The sequence below is a fragment of the Anabrus simplex genome, chromosome 4 (genome assembly GCF_040414725.1).
Source record: "Anabrus simplex isolate iqAnaSimp1 chromosome 4, ASM4041472v1, whole genome shotgun sequence".
Classification (NCBI taxonomy): domain Eukaryota; kingdom Metazoa; phylum Arthropoda; class Insecta; order Orthoptera; family Tettigoniidae; genus Anabrus; species Anabrus simplex.
Window position 1 is genome coordinate 285327568 of NC_090268.1, and position 18310 is coordinate 285345877.

General features: G+C 38.5%; 1 protein-coding gene across 7 annotated transcripts in view; it reads right to left on the minus strand.

The window, feature by feature from the left end:
• Positions 1-16434, minus strand: part of angel (protein) — a 210739-nt gene extending 194305 nt beyond the window's left edge. For 2 of the 7 annotated variants that reach the window (XM_067145550.2, XM_067145547.2), the window contains exon 1: positions 16304-16434. In XM_067145550.2, the coding sequence (XP_067001651.1) occupies positions 16304-16397 (94 nt within the window). In that variant the 5' untranslated portion in view covers positions 16398-16434. Of the gene's footprint in view, positions 1-15598; positions 15924-16303 lie in introns of those variants that run through there. The other 5 variants (XM_067145545.2, XM_067145551.2, XM_067145549.2 and 2 more) reach the window with 5 other exon arrangements.
• Positions 16435-18310: the final 1876 nt, after the last annotated feature.

Sequence of the window (18310 nt, forward strand, 5' to 3'; positions counted from 1 at the left end):
TGGGGGAAGAGATGGGTCTAAACATCAATATAAAAAAGAACTAATGGTTTTCAGCAGAAGAAATAATGCTACTGGTACTCTGAAACTTAAAGACCAACAAATTCAACAAGTAAATAAAATTAATTATCTTGGTTGTTGGATAACAGATTATTTGAACCCAGACCTAGAAATTAAGAGCTGAATAGAAATTGCATGAGTATAAAGAATGAGAGTTTTCCACCTAATCAATACTTTATTATATAAAGTGTCTAAAATATTTCCTGTTAATTAGGTCATCGTCAGCTGCTGATGAACCTGCTTATTCAATAACGATTTTACAATGTAAAACATTACTTAGACTAAACATGAATGCCACATATTCCAATGAAATATAATGTTATATACAACAGGGTACAGTTCTTGAAGTCTAAAAAGGCTTTTACAACCTTGTGTCACGTGAATGCCACACGTTCCATTAAAATATGTTAAAATCAGGGTACAGTTCTTAAAGTACAATCGTTATTGAATAAGCAGGTTCATCAGCAGCTGACGACCTAATTAACAGGTCAAAACCGGTGCTGTGTTTTAATGTGATAGAAATATTTTAGACACTTTATATAATAAAGTAGTGAGTAGGTGGAAAACTCTCATTCTTTATACTTGGGTGCTCAAACTATCAATACGGACAATGAAGCTGTTAGATTATAGTAGAAATTGCATGATCAACATTCAGGAAGATGAAGACATTATTGTTGCATTATATTTCAAACTTTGGCAGCTTATGATGAAATATTACATTTGGTCTACTCTCCTTTATGGGGTTGATGCTTGGACGTTAAAAGAGGCCACCATCAAAAGACTGGAAGCCTTAGAACTTGGGCTTCACAGAAGAATGCTCAGAGTCTCGTTGACTGACCATGCCACTAATAAACAAGTATTACAGAGAGCAAACTGCAAAAAAAGAACTGGTAACCACCATCAAATACAGAAAAATTGCATATCTAGGGCATGTTTAGCATGGTGAAAAATACGCAGTTTTACATCTAATTTTGAATGCAAAATTGAAGGGCACCGAGGAATAGGCAGGAGGAGAACAACATGGCTTAAGAATATTAAAGACTAGACAGGCATAAAAAGCACTGAACAACTCTACCGTGTTGCTGAAGACAGAAAAGCACGCTCTACGCTGATCGCCAACGTCCGGGAGACTGGGCAGGGCACATAGAAGAAGATGATACAAGAACAGCTCAGTTGGTGACTGGCCAGAACGAAGCGGTGTAGCACGATATCGGAACAGGATGTTCTGTACCTTATCCTGGATTGTTGCAGTCATTTGAAACAGCCTTAAATCTGTGTTTTATGATCAATACTGAGCCCTTATTCAGTACTCACGCCGATTAATATGGCAAAATTAAACGATAAGTTACCAATACATTAAAATAACAGCCATCATAATTTTAAATTTCATTATATGGCAAATGCTGCAAACTGATAGGATATGGACGACACAGACTATCTAGCGAGAGGATTAGGCAAGTGTATTTGAAGCAGGTGGAGAAGCCCGCAAAGGACAATGGAACCTAAGTGTCACATGTTAACGCTAAGCGCTTGACGTCTGGCATGAGGCTGACTGTTGTAGGAACTTGATCTGATTGGCGCAGACAGTACAGTTACTGAATTTCAAAGAAACAGTAGAGACGCGCTAAATCAAACCAATGGAAAGATGGAGTCATGCCAATATTTAAAAATGTGTGGATCACGTCAGATTCGGTGCCCCAATCGCGTGTGATAAGATAAGGGTATGTAGAGTAATAAAAGCTTTAACACAAGGCAAGAGGGTGCCGTATGGGTTGTTTTTTTTAAAGCAAATTGCTTTACGTCGCACTGACACAAATAGCTCTTATGGTAACGATGGCATAGGAAAGGGCTACAAGTAGGAAGGAAGTGGCCATAGCCTTAATTAAGGTACAGCCCCCAGCATTTGCCTGGTGTGAGAATGGGAAACCATCTTCAAGGCTGCCGACTTAGGGGTTCAAACCCACAATCTCCTGAATGCAAGCTCACAGCAGTGTGCCCCTATCCACATGGCCAACTTGCTCAGTGTCTTATTTTGTATTTAGAGCATGGAGTTGGAGAGAAGTCATCCTTCAACGCCATATAACAGAATGCTGAAAACGTAGCACCGGAGTAGTCGAGTCCGTAGTGTAATGGAAAGGTCACAGCTTGTCAAAAGTTTTCTAAGTCTCTGAAAAGAAGAAAGGTTGATTAAAGGTTGCTAATCTACTCTGACAGTTAAGCTCTATTACCTGGCTGGAATAGCATCACCCTGTGTGCACAGAGAAATGCCAACAGGGAGAGGCTTACAGTGGAACACAATAGTGCCCACCCGCTACATGCACTTAGTCCTCCTCAGCAACGGCTAAAATCCCGGAAGAGACTTCCTGAGGACATCTGAGGTGCTTACTGTCTCTCCAGAGCAGGCAAGATACAAAAGTTGAAAACTAGAAAAGCAGCTGGAATTGATAAGATTTCTGGGGATATACTGAAGGCAATGGGTTGGGATATAGTACCATATCTGAAATACAGTACTTATTTGATTATTGTTTGGTTGAAGGAGTTATACCAAAAGAATGGAGAGTTGCTATAGTAGCCCCCGTGTATAAAGGAAAGGGTGATAGACATAAAGCTGAAAATTACAGGCCAATCAATTTGACATGCATTGCATGTAAAGCTTTGGAAAATCATTCTTTCTGATTATATTAGACATGTTTGCGAAATTAATAACTGGTTTGACAGAAAGCAGTTCGGGTTTAGGAAAGGTTATTCCACTGAAGCTCAGCTTGTAGGATTTCAGCAAGATATAGCAGATATCCTGGATTCAGGAGGCCAAATGGACTGTATTGCAATTGACCTATCTAAGGCATTTGATAAGGAAGACTACTGACAAAAATGAGTGCTATTGGACTAGACAAAAGAGTGACTGAATGGGTGGCTATATTTCTAGAAAATAGAACTCAGAGAATTAGAGTAGGCGAAGCTTTATCTGACCCTGTAATAATTAAGAGGGGAATTCCTCAAGGCAGTATTATTGGATCTTTATGTTTTCTTATATATATCAATGATATGTGCAAAGAAGTGGAATCAGAGATAAGGTTGTTTGCAGATGATGTTATTCTGTACAGAGTAATAAATAAGTTACAAGATTGTGAGTGGCTGCAGGGTGACCTCCATAGTGTTGTGAGATGGACGGTGGGCAATGGAATGATGATAAACGGGGTTAAAGGTCTGGTTGTGAGTTTCACAAATAGGAAAAGTCCTCTCACTTTTAATTACTACGTTGATGGGGGTGAAAGTTCCTTTTGAGGATCATTGTAAGTACCTAGGTGTTACTATAAGAAAAGACCTTAATTGGGGTAATCACATAAATAAGATTGTTAATAAAGGGTACAGATGTCTGCACATGGTTATGAGGGTATTTAGGGGTCGTAGTAAGGATGTAAAAGAGAGGGCATATAAGTCTCTGGTAAGAACCCAACTAGAGTATGGTTCCAGTGTATGGGACCCTCACCAGGATTACTTCATTCAAGAACTGGAAAAAATCCAAAGAAAAGCAGCTCGATTTGTTATGGGTGATTTCCGACAAAAGAGTAGCGTTACAAAAATGTTGCAAAGTTTGCGCTGGGAAGACTTGGGAGAAAGACGAGCTGCTCGATTAAGTGGTATGTAAAAACATATCAGGTATAAGATTTTTCAGGCGTTTGCTCTATTAACCAGCGTTTCGTCTAGTGTCAGACCCAAGACGAAACGCTGGTTAATAGAGCAAACGCCTGAAAAATCTTACACCTGATACGTTTTTGACATGCTCTATTGGTGAAAAATATCTAATTCCCTCCATGGGAATTTAGAATTTTCCATAAGTGGTATGTTGCGAGCTGTCAGTGGAGAGATGGCGTGGGAGGACATCAGTAGGCAAATACGTTTGAGTGGTGTCTTTAAAAGTAGGAAAGATCATAATATGAAGATAAAGTTGGAATTCAAGAGGACAAATTGGGGCAAATATTCGTTTATAGGAAGGGGAGTTAGGGATTGGAATAACTTATCAAGGGAGATGTTCAATAAATTTCCAATTTCTTTGCTATCATTTAAGAAAAGGCTAGGAAAACAAAAGATAGCGAATCTGCCACCTGGGCGACTGCCCTAAATGCATATCAGTAGTGATTGATTGATTGAATGCTGGAGCTGTGGAAGAAGAGGACCCCTCAACTCTGCAGATGTATGCCAGCAGCTGAGCAGTTACCACCCGGACATATGAAAGCTGGGTGATGTCAAAGTCCCTGAACAGGCTACGATCAAGAGTGGGGAGATCCAGGGATACAAGGTGTGAATTTAGACAAGTATAAACCACAAGTCACATGCTTCAGTGCCATCTGTGCCCAACTCTTGCACAAACTACTCCGAGTGCACTGGACATTGCAAAATATTGGACATGTGTAATATGATCTCACAGGTTATGATGTGTATACTTCAAATTGACTTGTACATTAACAGTAAATTTGTATGTTTTCAACTCTAGTATAATAATAAAAAAGGGCCCTTCTACATTTATTTTAGTCTAAGAGGGTTTTTAAGCAAGTAATTCAATATTTTCTTCAATCATGGAAATCATTCCCACCTGGGAGTGAGCTGGAGTGTACTGAGCTCCCCACTTAAGGGGTTAAGAAAGCCTTTCAGCAAGTTATTCCAGCTAGCTGTTTCGTACTCTATCCACGTAACTGTCTCGTAGTTTTAAGCATTAATTTTGTGTTCTGCTGTACTCGGTCACATGGCATGATATCTTAAAATAATTACATGGTAGACTGACATACAGTAAATGATTGAAAGGATGTAATTTAATATTAATGGGACAAATTGACAAGTCCCAAGTATGTAAGAAGAAATGAGTTCTCCTCTCTGCCTCTTCATGTATTTCACTTGCCTTTTAATTTCCAAACATCTGGTACCTCTTGTTAAAGTGCCAAGCATTAATAGAATACCAATCTGTGTCATCTGATCAAATCTGAGAAATCTGCCACAACTGAATTATGAACTCCACCACAACCAAAGCAGTGTTGGCCGACATTGGATTAGCTGTGAAGGTCATGCTAAGCCCTAAGCACTCCACGTTACAAACTGAATAATAATGTTGTTTGATATTCCCTCAACTGCTATATAGACTTTACGAAACACTAGGGAGTCAGAATTCTCGCACATGCCAGAAACCAAAGACACAGAGTTGTTTTTTAAACATCCTCAAACGCCACCAACATCTTGGGGAGAGAACAACTATACAAAACCAACTGCACTTCTGATGCCCGACCTAATACAAATTATGAGACATCGTAATAATATACTCAGGTTATTATTATTTTTATTTTTTTTGCTAGGGGCTTTACGTCGCGCCGACACAGATAGGTCTTACGGCGACGATGGGATAGGAAAGGCCTAGGAGTTGGAAGGAAGCGGCCGGGGCCTTAATTAAGGTACAGCCCCAGCATTTGCCTGGTGTGAAAATGGGAAACCACGGAAAACCATTTTCAGGGCTGCCGATAGTGGGATTCGAACCTACTATCTCCCGGATGCAAGCTCACAGCCGCGCGCCTCTATGCGCACGGCCAACTCGCCCGGTGGTTATTATTATGATGCAATATAAATGCTAATTCGAACCTTTCAATTTTAAATCAGCTACTGGTTTCATATAACATTTGCCAACTTGTAATGCTGTACAGACACTCTAGATCTTGATAGAAAACCACTGTACTACATAAGGAACCCCACAAGGCATTCATTTATCTAGAGATAACCTTCGACTGTATTCCCAGGAAGATTTTCTGGGCAGCGCTGCAACACCAAAATGTCCCTGAGGAGTAGGCATGACTGGTTCAGGACTCAGGGCATATATGTTCGTCCCTCTACCAAAGTGAAAGTGCATTCAGGAATCTCTGCAAGATTTCCTGTTGATGTCGATGTACCTCAGCATTGAGCAGTAAAGTATTCTGTTCAACATTGTCATTAACTACTTGACAGAGCAGCTGATGCCAGATCAGCCATGGACTCTGCTAAAAGCAGAAGATACAATTCTGATTGGAAAAATACATGAAGGGAAGAGATCATGGCTCAGGTAGAGGAGCAGATTGAGCCAGTCTACTCTTTTCGACTGTCTTAGCATTTTAATTTCCATGTTCTAGAATTGAAAGCCATTTTGTTAGTCTCAAACCTATATGACTCTCTTGTGCTGTGTAACAATTTTTGTTTCCTTATGTATATCGCATCGTTCCCATCAGATGGCAAAGTCTTTCTGCCAAATAGCATACTTTATTCCTTTTCTTAAGATAATTTTTATCTTCTCTGGAGTTTTTTGTTTTGGTAGACGTGTTGAAAAAATTGGAGGTTTTAATCATTCACAAGGAATTTTTATGCTGTTTCTCAACCTTTTGTCATTTCAAGCTGCCTTAATGCTGCGGCACAATTACTACACCTCTTTGTCCTCTTTTTATTCATTGTTATGTGGTAAGTCAAGCTGGATTTTGATTTTAAGTGTGTCTTCAATATATTTATTCATCCTTCTCACGGTTGCTTGGCATTTGGACACTTTCTCTGATAAAAGCCTGTTTGAATAACCATGTTTGGTCTGTATTTATCATATCAGAATCTGCTCCTAGCTAGTATGCTGTTATTGATGTTTTCATCTAGATCGGAATTCTTGGTTCAGTCATAGTGTGCTACCTATGGTTATCTATTTGAGTGGTGAATGTTTGATGATAAAAATTTCATTATGGTCCATATTGAACTGAGATCACAACTAAAATGAATAAAATTATGCAACTAGTGATGTAACCTTACATTACTAAGTTTAGGTGTATTGAAAAGGTGGCACCATTACATAATTTTATTAGTTTTAATGGTGAATGTTTGCCGTGTGAATGTCGACTCTTGCATTTTATATTATTTTTCGCTCTCTACGTTCGGGATGTGAATCTTTCTGATTTTTGTGTCTTGAATAAGTTCTCGCTTTCTGATATTATCAACAGGAGATAATTTTGATGACATGCTGTGTGGGATGATTTTACAATGCTACATTTTGTGATGAGAATGTCTTTGGTAAGACATCTGAAGTATGAAGCTTGTTTCACTGCATTGATTTATCCCAGAAATCTACGAGAGCTTCAACCTATGGGTTGCATGAATGATTTTTATGAATGATGAAGCATTTGTTTTTACATGCCGGTACGAATTTTGCTTTAATTCAAAATTTTTTTTGCATCTTGTTTTATATTTCTTATCTTTCTTTGACTAATAATTTCATTCTAATAAAGATTATTTTATGCCGGATGCCAGGGAACTGGTCAATGTATCCTTGCTTTATTATTTCAGTGTGACCTCCAGTTTTTATTATGATCCACGCAGGTCAACTTTTCACCATGACCTGTCCTTACACATTTTTCTTTTTTCTTTGTCTTGGAATGTCGTTCTGACATTCACCATTGGGTATTGTTACGAGGGAGTGGGTCGTGTTTTTGCTGTTTTCTTGGGATGGTGAGAAATTTTTTTAACACCTAAGTCAAATGTGAATACATATATCGGCTCACGTTAGTGGAGATGGAAATATTAAGAGTTTGGGAATTTGCTGGCAGGTGATTTATCTTTCATACCTTTTGATTTGCTCTGCTTCGGTTTGTTTTTCAATAAACATATTTATATTTATCTTCTTTCATTAAGTAGACTGGATTGCCCTAAATAGATGTTTATTTTATTTTATGTTAAGGATGACTGGGTCTAAATTCGTACATGTTCTTAGTCTGCTGTGGTTGAAATCCATCGACCTATATTAACACACCGCCTTCTTCCGCTGCATCTGCGATCTCTGTCTCTGTTTATTTTTTATATTTTGTATTTGATTGCAACTATTCTCCGGCGTTGTCTAGGTAGGTGATCCGTTTCAAGACTGAATACTCTCTTTGAATCAGAAAAGCCAACCATGAGTGATAATCATGTATACACATAATTTGAGCACGTACACAGCTAACAAAAGTAAGGACTCTGCTACTGTGTGAAGGCATTTAGATTCAACGCCATTTCAGTTGCCTGTATATCAATTCCAGTTTACTCTACAGAAACAACACTGCTATTGAAGTGTTACCTATTTCGCTCATTAGCTGTTTGACTTGTTTGTTGTCCATCTAAATTGACAACCTTTTGATATTTAGGCCTACGGAAGATATTTTCCATTCTACTAATTTCTTCCCTTTTACACCAATAACAATGGTCACTTTACATCTTGACATCCTCATGAACAAACAGAGATTTTGGTTATGGTAGAAAGAGATCTACAAACTGTTATGAGCTTAAAACAATAACGTGTTCATGGTTTCATATATGCTGAATGTAAAATCGCATTCTTTTCTCCCGTATTACTGAAAGTTTTAGTAATATGGCTTTTCTACAATCGCTATGCAGTGAGAGTAGAACCTGGGCAGTAACATATGGAAGGATTTTGTGATGAAGGATGGGGAAGGGTTAGAACTGAGAAGGAAACTGTCATTAACAAACAATAAAGTAGAGTGCAATATCCACCTTTTCAATACCAAAATATGCTGCTAATTTAAAATCACAACATTACTTTATTTGGTAGTGGTTTCAACGTCTCAGACGTCATCTTCAGCCAAAATTGGGCAGGTAAACAAAGATAAACACAATGTTAAAATACAATCTATAAACCCTAATGGTTAAAATATCAATGGTTGAATAAAATACAATGTGTGATGATGCTTGAAGAGAAAGTCATTCTCAAGGTATTTTCACAAGTTGAGAACCTGTTAGTCATTTGTAAAACAGGAGGTGAAAATCTTTGCAAATATTTGAATAACATTTGGCAAGTTTAGTTCAACCACTACAATAATGTTCCTTTCTGTGTCATTCCCCACATAATTGATTATCTTATAAAATAATTCTGCATCAGTGTCAGGTCTGTATATTCCAAAAACATCAAGATGCCTATTGTTTTTAGAGATGAGTCTTACACCTAGAATTTCATGTTCCTCATCCTTAATTTTTTCATAGCTTACAATCTTCTTTCACAAGTACTCTCCCGCCTATCACTCCTAACTTGTCTCTATGATCAACAGTTCCATGAGAAAATTATTCACATCCATAATATCACTTCTTTTTGCCAAAAAACAGGGAAACCAAAACTTTAGTATTTGAACTAAAAATTGCATCCAAATAATATATGTGTTATATGTGTTCAGTGTTTTATATAATCTGTTAATTATAATGTGGGAATATAATTGTGCAAGAGCAGTGTAAAGTTTGTGATCGGTGTATGTGATACTGACGTACTCAATTCCCTGAAATACATAGGGCCTGTATCAATAAAATTTAATGTGACTTGTGATTATCCATCGATCTGAGTGTGTGTGTTTTCATCAGATAAAGTGATCATTTGGAAACTAGAAGAGAATTACACCTTATTCAAGTGTTCAGTTTTGTAGATATGGAGATAAATTAATTTAAGGCATTATTTTATTTATTCGTGATAAGTGTATACGACTTAGTGCAAATAGCCATTGTTGATTTAAACAAGTATACGGATAGTGACGGTTTACTATTTGAAATCACGGCCTACCAGATATCAAAACTGATCCAGTGGCATTAATTGCGAATTATTGAGTCTTGCGTGTGTAGTGATTCAGTAGACATCTGCATAAGGCGAAGAACTCCAAATCGTGATTGTTATATAACTCAAGTGCGAGTGCACTACAATAAGCAGCGGCCATTTTATGGTTTGGATGAAAAACCGAGCTTTACTAGTTCACAAAGCTCCGTGGGTTGACTAGTAATCGACTATTACAATAATTATTCGATGATAGTGAGCTTTACTTGTTTCATATAGATTCTTAGATTTGGCTTCAAAATTGATAGCAATGAATATACATACATTTAGTAAACAACTATGGCAATAATTATTCAGTGACAGTCTCGCTATAATGCTCGAATTGCCACAACACAGTTCGGTAAAACATTCATCTTTGCGACAGGACATTACACCAAACAGTTATAGCATGGAAGCGACAAAATGTTCAAAATGTAACGTCCCTTTCACAAAGGACGACAACGCCGTGGGCTGTGATGGATGTCCCCTTTGGTTTCATAGTACCTGTACCCCATTGGGAGTAACAGAAGCCAAGGCATTGAATTCCAAAAAAGGCAATCTACTCTGGATGTGTGACACTTGCAGATACAGACTACACAACTATGGGCTGTGTAAAACATCTCCGGAAAATGCCGAAGCCATCACAGAAAGCATAAAGTCCTGTAAGGAGCTGAAAGAAAAAATGAATGATGTCGCTGAGACTTTGATGCAGAAAATGTCCCTTATTCTAGAAGCTCAATTACAACAAACAGAGCTACTGACGACAGTGAAGGAAACTGCGAAGTTATATGATGAATCCGCAATCCTAGAGCAGAGAAGTCTTGAAGCTCACAACAATTCTCACTCCTCAATCATTAGAGAAAGGCGGGAAAATACGTTAGGCAAGGAGCAGAACAACCCAGGAAAATATGAGATTGAAGAATGTAGTGTAAATCCGTCAACAGAGCAAGTTCATGACAAATATAAAGTGGAATTTAGAGAGGGATACCAAGAGCTAACTAAAAGGCAACAAGGAGTCAGAAAGGACAGTACTGCCGTTGTGGGCACCATGGACCCTTCAAGTACAGAATTACAAGCAGGAGAAAGACGAGCCTGGCTTTACGTGGGAAAGTTACATCGGGATACCACAACTGATAAACTTAAAAGGCATATGCAGAAACAAGGTATAACAGGTGAAATACAGTGTGACGAGCTGCAAAGTAAAGGCTACTTTAAAGCTTTTAAAATTGGAATACGGTTCGATGAACTAGAACGAACAAGCTCACCCGCTTTCTGGCCTAAAGGAGTGCTCGTAAGACAGTATCGGTTTCGGAGTAGGAGAACTGAGGGAATCAAACTTGACTAGCAGTAATTATGTTGCAAATAGTGGAAGCGAATGCACAAGATGCACCACACAGATACAAATTAGGACATTACTTTGGAATATAGAAGGCCTGACAAATGCAAGCAATATGCTCCCTGATAACTTCTTCATGACTTACGATATTGCTATCTTAACTGAGACAATGCTGACATATGAATGGTCCACAAAAGGCATGTATACAATCCATAATTTCGCCTCCCAGGAGCATGTAGGCAGACCAAAAGGTGGAATCACGTGCCTATTAAAATGCGATTTCTCGCCTTTTCAAGTAATACACTCTTCAGAGCACATCTTGTTTATAAGAACTAAAATATGTTCCATAGCATGCCTATACTACCAACCACACTCCCCAGTGAATGACATAATAGAAGGATTAGGTACTATCTTAAACAAGTTGGACCCAGATGAACCATTGTTACTTGCTGGTGATATGAATTGTAGAATTGACAAGCCAGATTTTAAAACTACGTGTGTGATGGAATATTTGGAAGAAGAAGGCTTAAAATTAATCAACCAGCGAAATCAGTTTACATACGTAGCATATAACGGGAGGAGTACAATAGATCTTGTATTTACGAACTTGCAAAACATCCATCCAACGCACCAACAGGTCATCCCTATTGCTATTAGAAAACATTTGCCAGTAGAAACAAACTTTAATCTTTTATTGCAAGATGGGAAAAAGAAAATGCCACCACTCTACCCCACAAGGACACTTGACTCTGCCAAAATACAAGAAGCAAATTTTGAAATAGTACAGGAACTGATCAGGGACGGTATGTTGGACGAAGCTGTTCTAGAATTAGACCGCCAGATGCAGAAGGCTATACAGTATACAGATCCATACAAACGGAAAGCAAAGCCCTGGTTCGACTCAGACTGCTATGCTGCTAGGAAAGAAACGCTGAATAAATTACACATTACCTTGAATTCTCCGTCTCCAGAAAACCTTGAAATATACACACTCTCTCGCAGGCTCTATAAGCAGCTAATAAAACAAAAGAAGAAAGAGTACCAAGAAATGCTAGATATAAAGAAGATAGAAGTTGCTGAACGACATCCTTATAAAATACTGAACCCAAGAAAACCAAAATTCCCTAGGGACATACCAATAGAAACCTGGGAAAAACATATGTGTCAAGTGCTTCAGGTTAAAGATACTCGACCGCTACAGACACAATTAGAAGATGTAACTGAGTTTTTGCCTATAACTGTAATGAATATCGAGAACGCTATACACAGCATGGGAAATGGAAAGGCTTGTGGACCTGATCAGATTTACTACGAACATTTAAAAATTGTGACTCCAATTTTGAAAGAAACGTGGTCTTATTTGATGAACGAATGTCTTCGGAGAGGTAGAATACCAGCTAGCTGGAGGAGATCCTACATCAAAATGGTATACAAGGGCAAAGGGGACATGGGAGATCCAGACTCGTACAGAGGTATCGCACTCGAATGCACTCTTTTTAAGGTAATGACCAAAATTCTCACTGACAGGCTAACAACACTTGTGGATCAATATATACCAGAGCAACAGTTTGGTTTCAGAAGAGGTAGATCTACCCTGCAAGCGGTGGAGTGTTTAAAACAAGATATCGAGGAAGCACTAAGAGTACCAGGTGGAAAGCTCCACGCAATCTTTGTTGACTTCTCTAAAGCTTTCGATATGCTCAATAGGAACATACTCCTGACAAAGTTGGAACAATTAATTGGTAAGAGTCACTACCTGACGGTCATAATCAAAGACATTCTCTCCAACAATACAGTATTTATACAGGATAACATATCAATATCAGATGCAATAGCACAGACCAATGGTGTACTACAAGGAGATCCTCTAAGTCCTCTTCTGTTCTCAATAATCACTTCGGATGTGACGCGATGCATCAAGGATGGTGTAAAGTTGTATGTATATGCAGATGATATGGTTCTCGCTGCAGAACGGCTGGAGGACCTGCAAGAGTCCTTTGATCTTCTGGCAGCATGGGCACATGAAATTGATCTCAGCATAAATGACCAAAAGACTGTCCACATGATTTTCAGAAAAGGGGGAAGATCAGCAGTGACTGACAGAGTCCATTACAATGGTAAAGAACTAACAAGGGTTAGTCACTTCAAATACCTGGGAGTCATATTCCAAACCAGAGGTGATGTTTTCACAAAACACATAGAGAATAGGACTATCTTGGCATTTAAAGCAGTGAATGAAATCAAAGATTTATGTAAGATGTCAGTCAAAGCAGCGATACAGCTCTTCAATATTAAAGTTGTGCCTATAATCACCTATGGTCTACAACTCGTCTGGGAATACCTAAATATTAATAGTCTACGACGAATAGAGAAAGTCAAAGCCGCATACTTAAAGAGAGCTCTGGGGCTTTCGAAGTATACACTATCTCGACTTGTGTATGTTCTGACAAGGGAATCTTTCCTGATCGAAGAGCTACGCTTCAAGATGTCACTACCATCCACGACAAATTACGATCGACTACTTACGGAACTGGAGCAGAAAAGAGAAGACATTTGGTTAGATTTCTATGCAACAGATGCTATGACAACGCGGGGATGGATGGAAGCGAACTATGAATTAAGACATATTGTAATTAGATTGGCTGTTCATGGCTTTCACTATAAGCTTTGCAAAACCAAAACATTTCATGAACCTGAATTCGGATGCATGTGTAAATTGTGCGATCGTGAATGTGATAGATACCACGTCTTGACATGTCCTAATAGAGGGAAATCATTGACTAAATTCTGCTCAGAAGAATGAGACCTATGTGGAAATGTTAGAATTAATGTTCTTACTTACATGGCCATTTGGCTGCAATAAAACTATTATTAGAAAGATCGAAAAAAAAACTATTATTAATAACAGGCAAAGTCACATTTCATGTTCTGACAGAGTCCCACCAGGAGATCCAACCAGTCGAATACTCATCAATATCATGACAGAAGACATCACAAAATCACTAAATAAATGTTCAGCAACTCTTGATAATGTACCCAGGCATATGACATGGCAGTAACTTTGGATTTAAAAACACATACTGTAGTGTATTTTTACAAAAAATACAGTGAGTGCGCTAGTAACAACAGTGTAACGACACAAAGACGTATACTCTCTGGAGAGAACAGCTGTTCTTCTCATTGGGACTTTCACCGTAATGAATAGATACGCCATGCTGTGCAACAAATGCATATCCTAATAAAATAATGTTACTGAATAAATATATTTAGTAGAGTGCTCAGAAACACATACGAAATTCAAAAAATTAATTTAACATAGGCCCACTTAAAATGAGGGCAGAGGAAAATGACCAATAAATAAATAAATAAATAAATAAATAAATAAATAAATGCAAGACATTCACGAAGGGAGGAAGAAAGACAATGAGGGACCCACTGATATTACAAGCAGGCCTACAAGGAGAAACAATAGAAACTGTACCACAAGGAACATCAAGGAATCATCTTCCAAACCATACCAACATCCTTCTTAACCAACAGGAAAGAGCAACTGAAAGCAATATAGGCCCTACAATATATTCACCAAAACCTCCAACAGTTATCAGCCAAAACAGCAATGACCTTACTCGGGACAAAGTATAACATGGAAGAAACTGAAAACTGGAGTACTAACAACCTAGATAAAGTGAAGGCCCAATTTATGAAGGGAGTGTTATGAGTGGGGAGAATAAATTAATCTATGCCCCAAAGGGAGACACATCTTTCAAAGAAAATATCAAAATGTAGCTGTTTCTGCCAAACACAAAGACCTACAATAGCACCTTGCAAGTGCTACTCGTAAAGAAGAATCCCAAACGGAGCAAGTTCTATTTAACAAATGCTATTATGACACAAGAGAGGAAACAAGCAAACTACGAACTCAGACACTCTGTGACCCGCTATGCAGTTCATGGATTTCACAACATGTTCTGTGCTATCACAAGTTTTCATTGACCAAATGAAGACTGCGTGAGTGAACTATGCAATAAACACCGTAAATGCTGCCATGCCAGAGACTGCAAGAAGATAAATCCTTAACAGTTATGTGTAGGCTAAGTATGTCGTCATAGCTGTGCCGGCGAATTCTGGCCTTGTTCCCATAAGTCATTAATGCACATTTGTGCATGCTTACACTATAAGAAGTTTTAGCAATTAACTTGTGTCACACAGATATCACTTTAATAAGCTTCAGCTATTATGTCATCAGATCAATATATCAACTCGTCGAAGAGTTTCTCGGCAAAATACTCTTCCAACGCAATGCGATTAAATGAAACACTTTTACATTATTAATACACGAATGCCTATCAGAAGTATAAACAAAACGTCGTTACTATGTTTTACATTGGATAGAAACTAAAGGACACAGCATCAACATATTCTGATGAAATCTGTAAATTATCAGAATATGTCGGATCGATTACCACACTAAAATAATTTCGAAGACATATAAACATAAATTTCTACAGTAAAATAACACAACATGCAACCGTCTTAGATTAGGTAACTAGTTTTATAGTTATCAGAGCATAACAACACTGCTCAATACTACTTACTTACAGTTTTATAAACACCTCCTTCATCTAATTCTCTACCAATCTGCTTCGTACCTTTGTTGATATTCCACGAATGAATTTCGCACCACAACAACATCCGCACACCACCAGCCATGCTGCTTTTCCACAGTGCTGTGATCTTTTTTCACTAGGGGATATTGGAGGAACTGTCAATAAATACATATTCCGCGAAAAAAACTTGATGTACTGTACAGGTAATTTACGCTGCAGCAGCAATTCTCGATTATTTCTTGATGGATTTATCGCTTCTATCTTCCAGTTTACTAGGCCACTAATGTTTTGCGCTACTTTATGCAGTATACTTCACTTTTTTTCTTCTTCAGCATTAAATGTTGCCAACTGAACAGTTATGTTAAAATGTTTTTAATTTAATATATTTAATGCAGCCAAATAGCCATCGATTCATGTCATTTGTGTGTTCGAGTTAGTCCGGGTCTTTGGGCAGGGAAAGCCTAACCTCTGCGATTATAGGTTTGAAAATATTTTAAATATGTTTACTGTCTGTCGATTCCAGCTAAATTCCCTCTGAAACTTACGCTAACAAATATAGTAAACAAACGTATGAAACGGAAACTTAATTTAGGTACTTGTGTAGCCCAAGAATACCCAAGAATCAATACTGTACGCAAGTAACCACGCATATAGTAAATAATGGAAGTTGTTATACTTCAATCTTATACTCACATTCAGAGGTGTATATGGAAGAGAAGAAAATGTAAATTAGGAACTTATGTCTGTATACACCATTCATAGGAAGCTGCCAAACCGAGCCAACCATTGCCTCAGGAGAAATATTCGCACATAGCAAATTATTTTGTGAGGCATGAATGGCCAAGGATGATCATGTGATCGTGTGATACTGGCGCGCTTTACAAAACGCACAATATGAACTTGACTCCACATAGCTTCTTTTGAAGTCTAGAACAGTGCTGTCCAACGTTCGTTTGTATTCGGACACATACCCATGAAAACTAAAGTCCCGTTAACAATCTTGACCATAGTGGCCGGTATTGGATCCGTATTGACTTAATCACAACAAATATGTAGGTAAATGATCTGCCTAGTCAATACTATATATTGATTTGTATTTACCTTTCATCTCAAAATTCCGTCTAGTACATGTTTCGAGAATATATATGCATTCTCTTCATCAGCTAGTTGAATTTAAAATCCAGTATACAATGAGACCTATTAAAAGAGGGGGGCCCCCATTAAGGAATCTAAAACTATGGCCATTACAATGTAACATATAAAAAGATTGAAGGATGAAGACATGGAAATAAAATCCATCTTGTCATGTACAATAAAACACAATATGATAATGTCTGTTTGAATTAAAATATTGAGCACAGCATCTTGTGATGTGGGGTCACAGTATCCTTGGTGTTGCAATGCTTCTTGTAAACTTCAAATGGAGTGGTATTAAGAATAAAATGGGATGGTAGTAAAACTTGTAGTCATGCCGATACCCTCCATTAATCGGTGTGTTATGCAGCCAGGTTGAGATAAACATAAAATGGTCTGTAAGAGGGAAAGGAAATAGAAATTAACTGAAAGACTATGACATGAACAAAATGAGAATACATCACATAAAAATATTAAGACTTACCAATATAATGATATAAGTAGTATGTATGGCCGTCAAGGAGGTATAAAAGCAACTGAAGTTGTTCGGCGACTGGTTACGGAGTTGCAGTGGGATGCGCGGTGAACGGAAAGAGGGGTGGATGGTCCCGTCCCTGATGCTATGGTCATACTTCCTCCCGTATGCGCTTTTCCTCATTCTCTTTTGCCCACTTTCTAAAGTCCGGTTCACACTACATGTGCCGGGCCATTCCAATCAAGACTGATCAAAAATCGCTTATATTAAACTCAATGGAATCGTTCTCACTTCATGTTCCGAGCAGTGCAAGGAAAGATCAGCTGACCATCTCATCGGCTTCCATCCGATCTGAGACCGGAACAGTTCAGCTGGGATCATTAATGACCATCCAGTGGGAATGCATGAAGGGCCAAGGGCGAAGAATCAACAGGATGCCGCTCCTCCCTCTTAAGATAACCATGGACGACGAAAGATTAACTGGGTGTGTGCTTATCAAAACACATGGCCTTGGGGTTCATTCAGCCTACACCAAAAATGAGTACCAGGTTAATTCCTGGGGGCAAAGGCGGCCGGACGTAGAGCTAACCACTCTACCCCATCAAGTGCCGAGGTTATGGATAGTGGAAGCCTTTACCTTCCACCTCTCCAAGGGCCTTCATGGACTGTGTGGAGGTGACTTTGCTTTTCTTTTTGTGCGTATCCAAAACTGTATGATTTATCGCACAAAAATACAGCAAGATTTTCAGCCGGCGTGATACATTCTGGGAACAAAGTATTCATCTGTTGAATATCTGCTTCAACAACCGCATAAAAGCCATAATGCGACATATGGAAGAACCAGTAGAATTTTGATTCATCGTCAACTAACTCTGGGTCCTGAATGGTTAGCATACTGGCCTTCAGTTCAGAGGGTCCCGGGTTCGATTCCCGGCCAGGTCGGGGATTTTAACCTTCATTGGTTAATTCCAATGGCTCGGGGGCTGGGTGTGTGTGGCGTATTCAGCATTAGAAATCATGCTAAGTAGGGCCCTCATCTTCACAGCCATGCAGGTAGCCTAATAGGCCGTCTACAAGAAAAAGACCCGCAC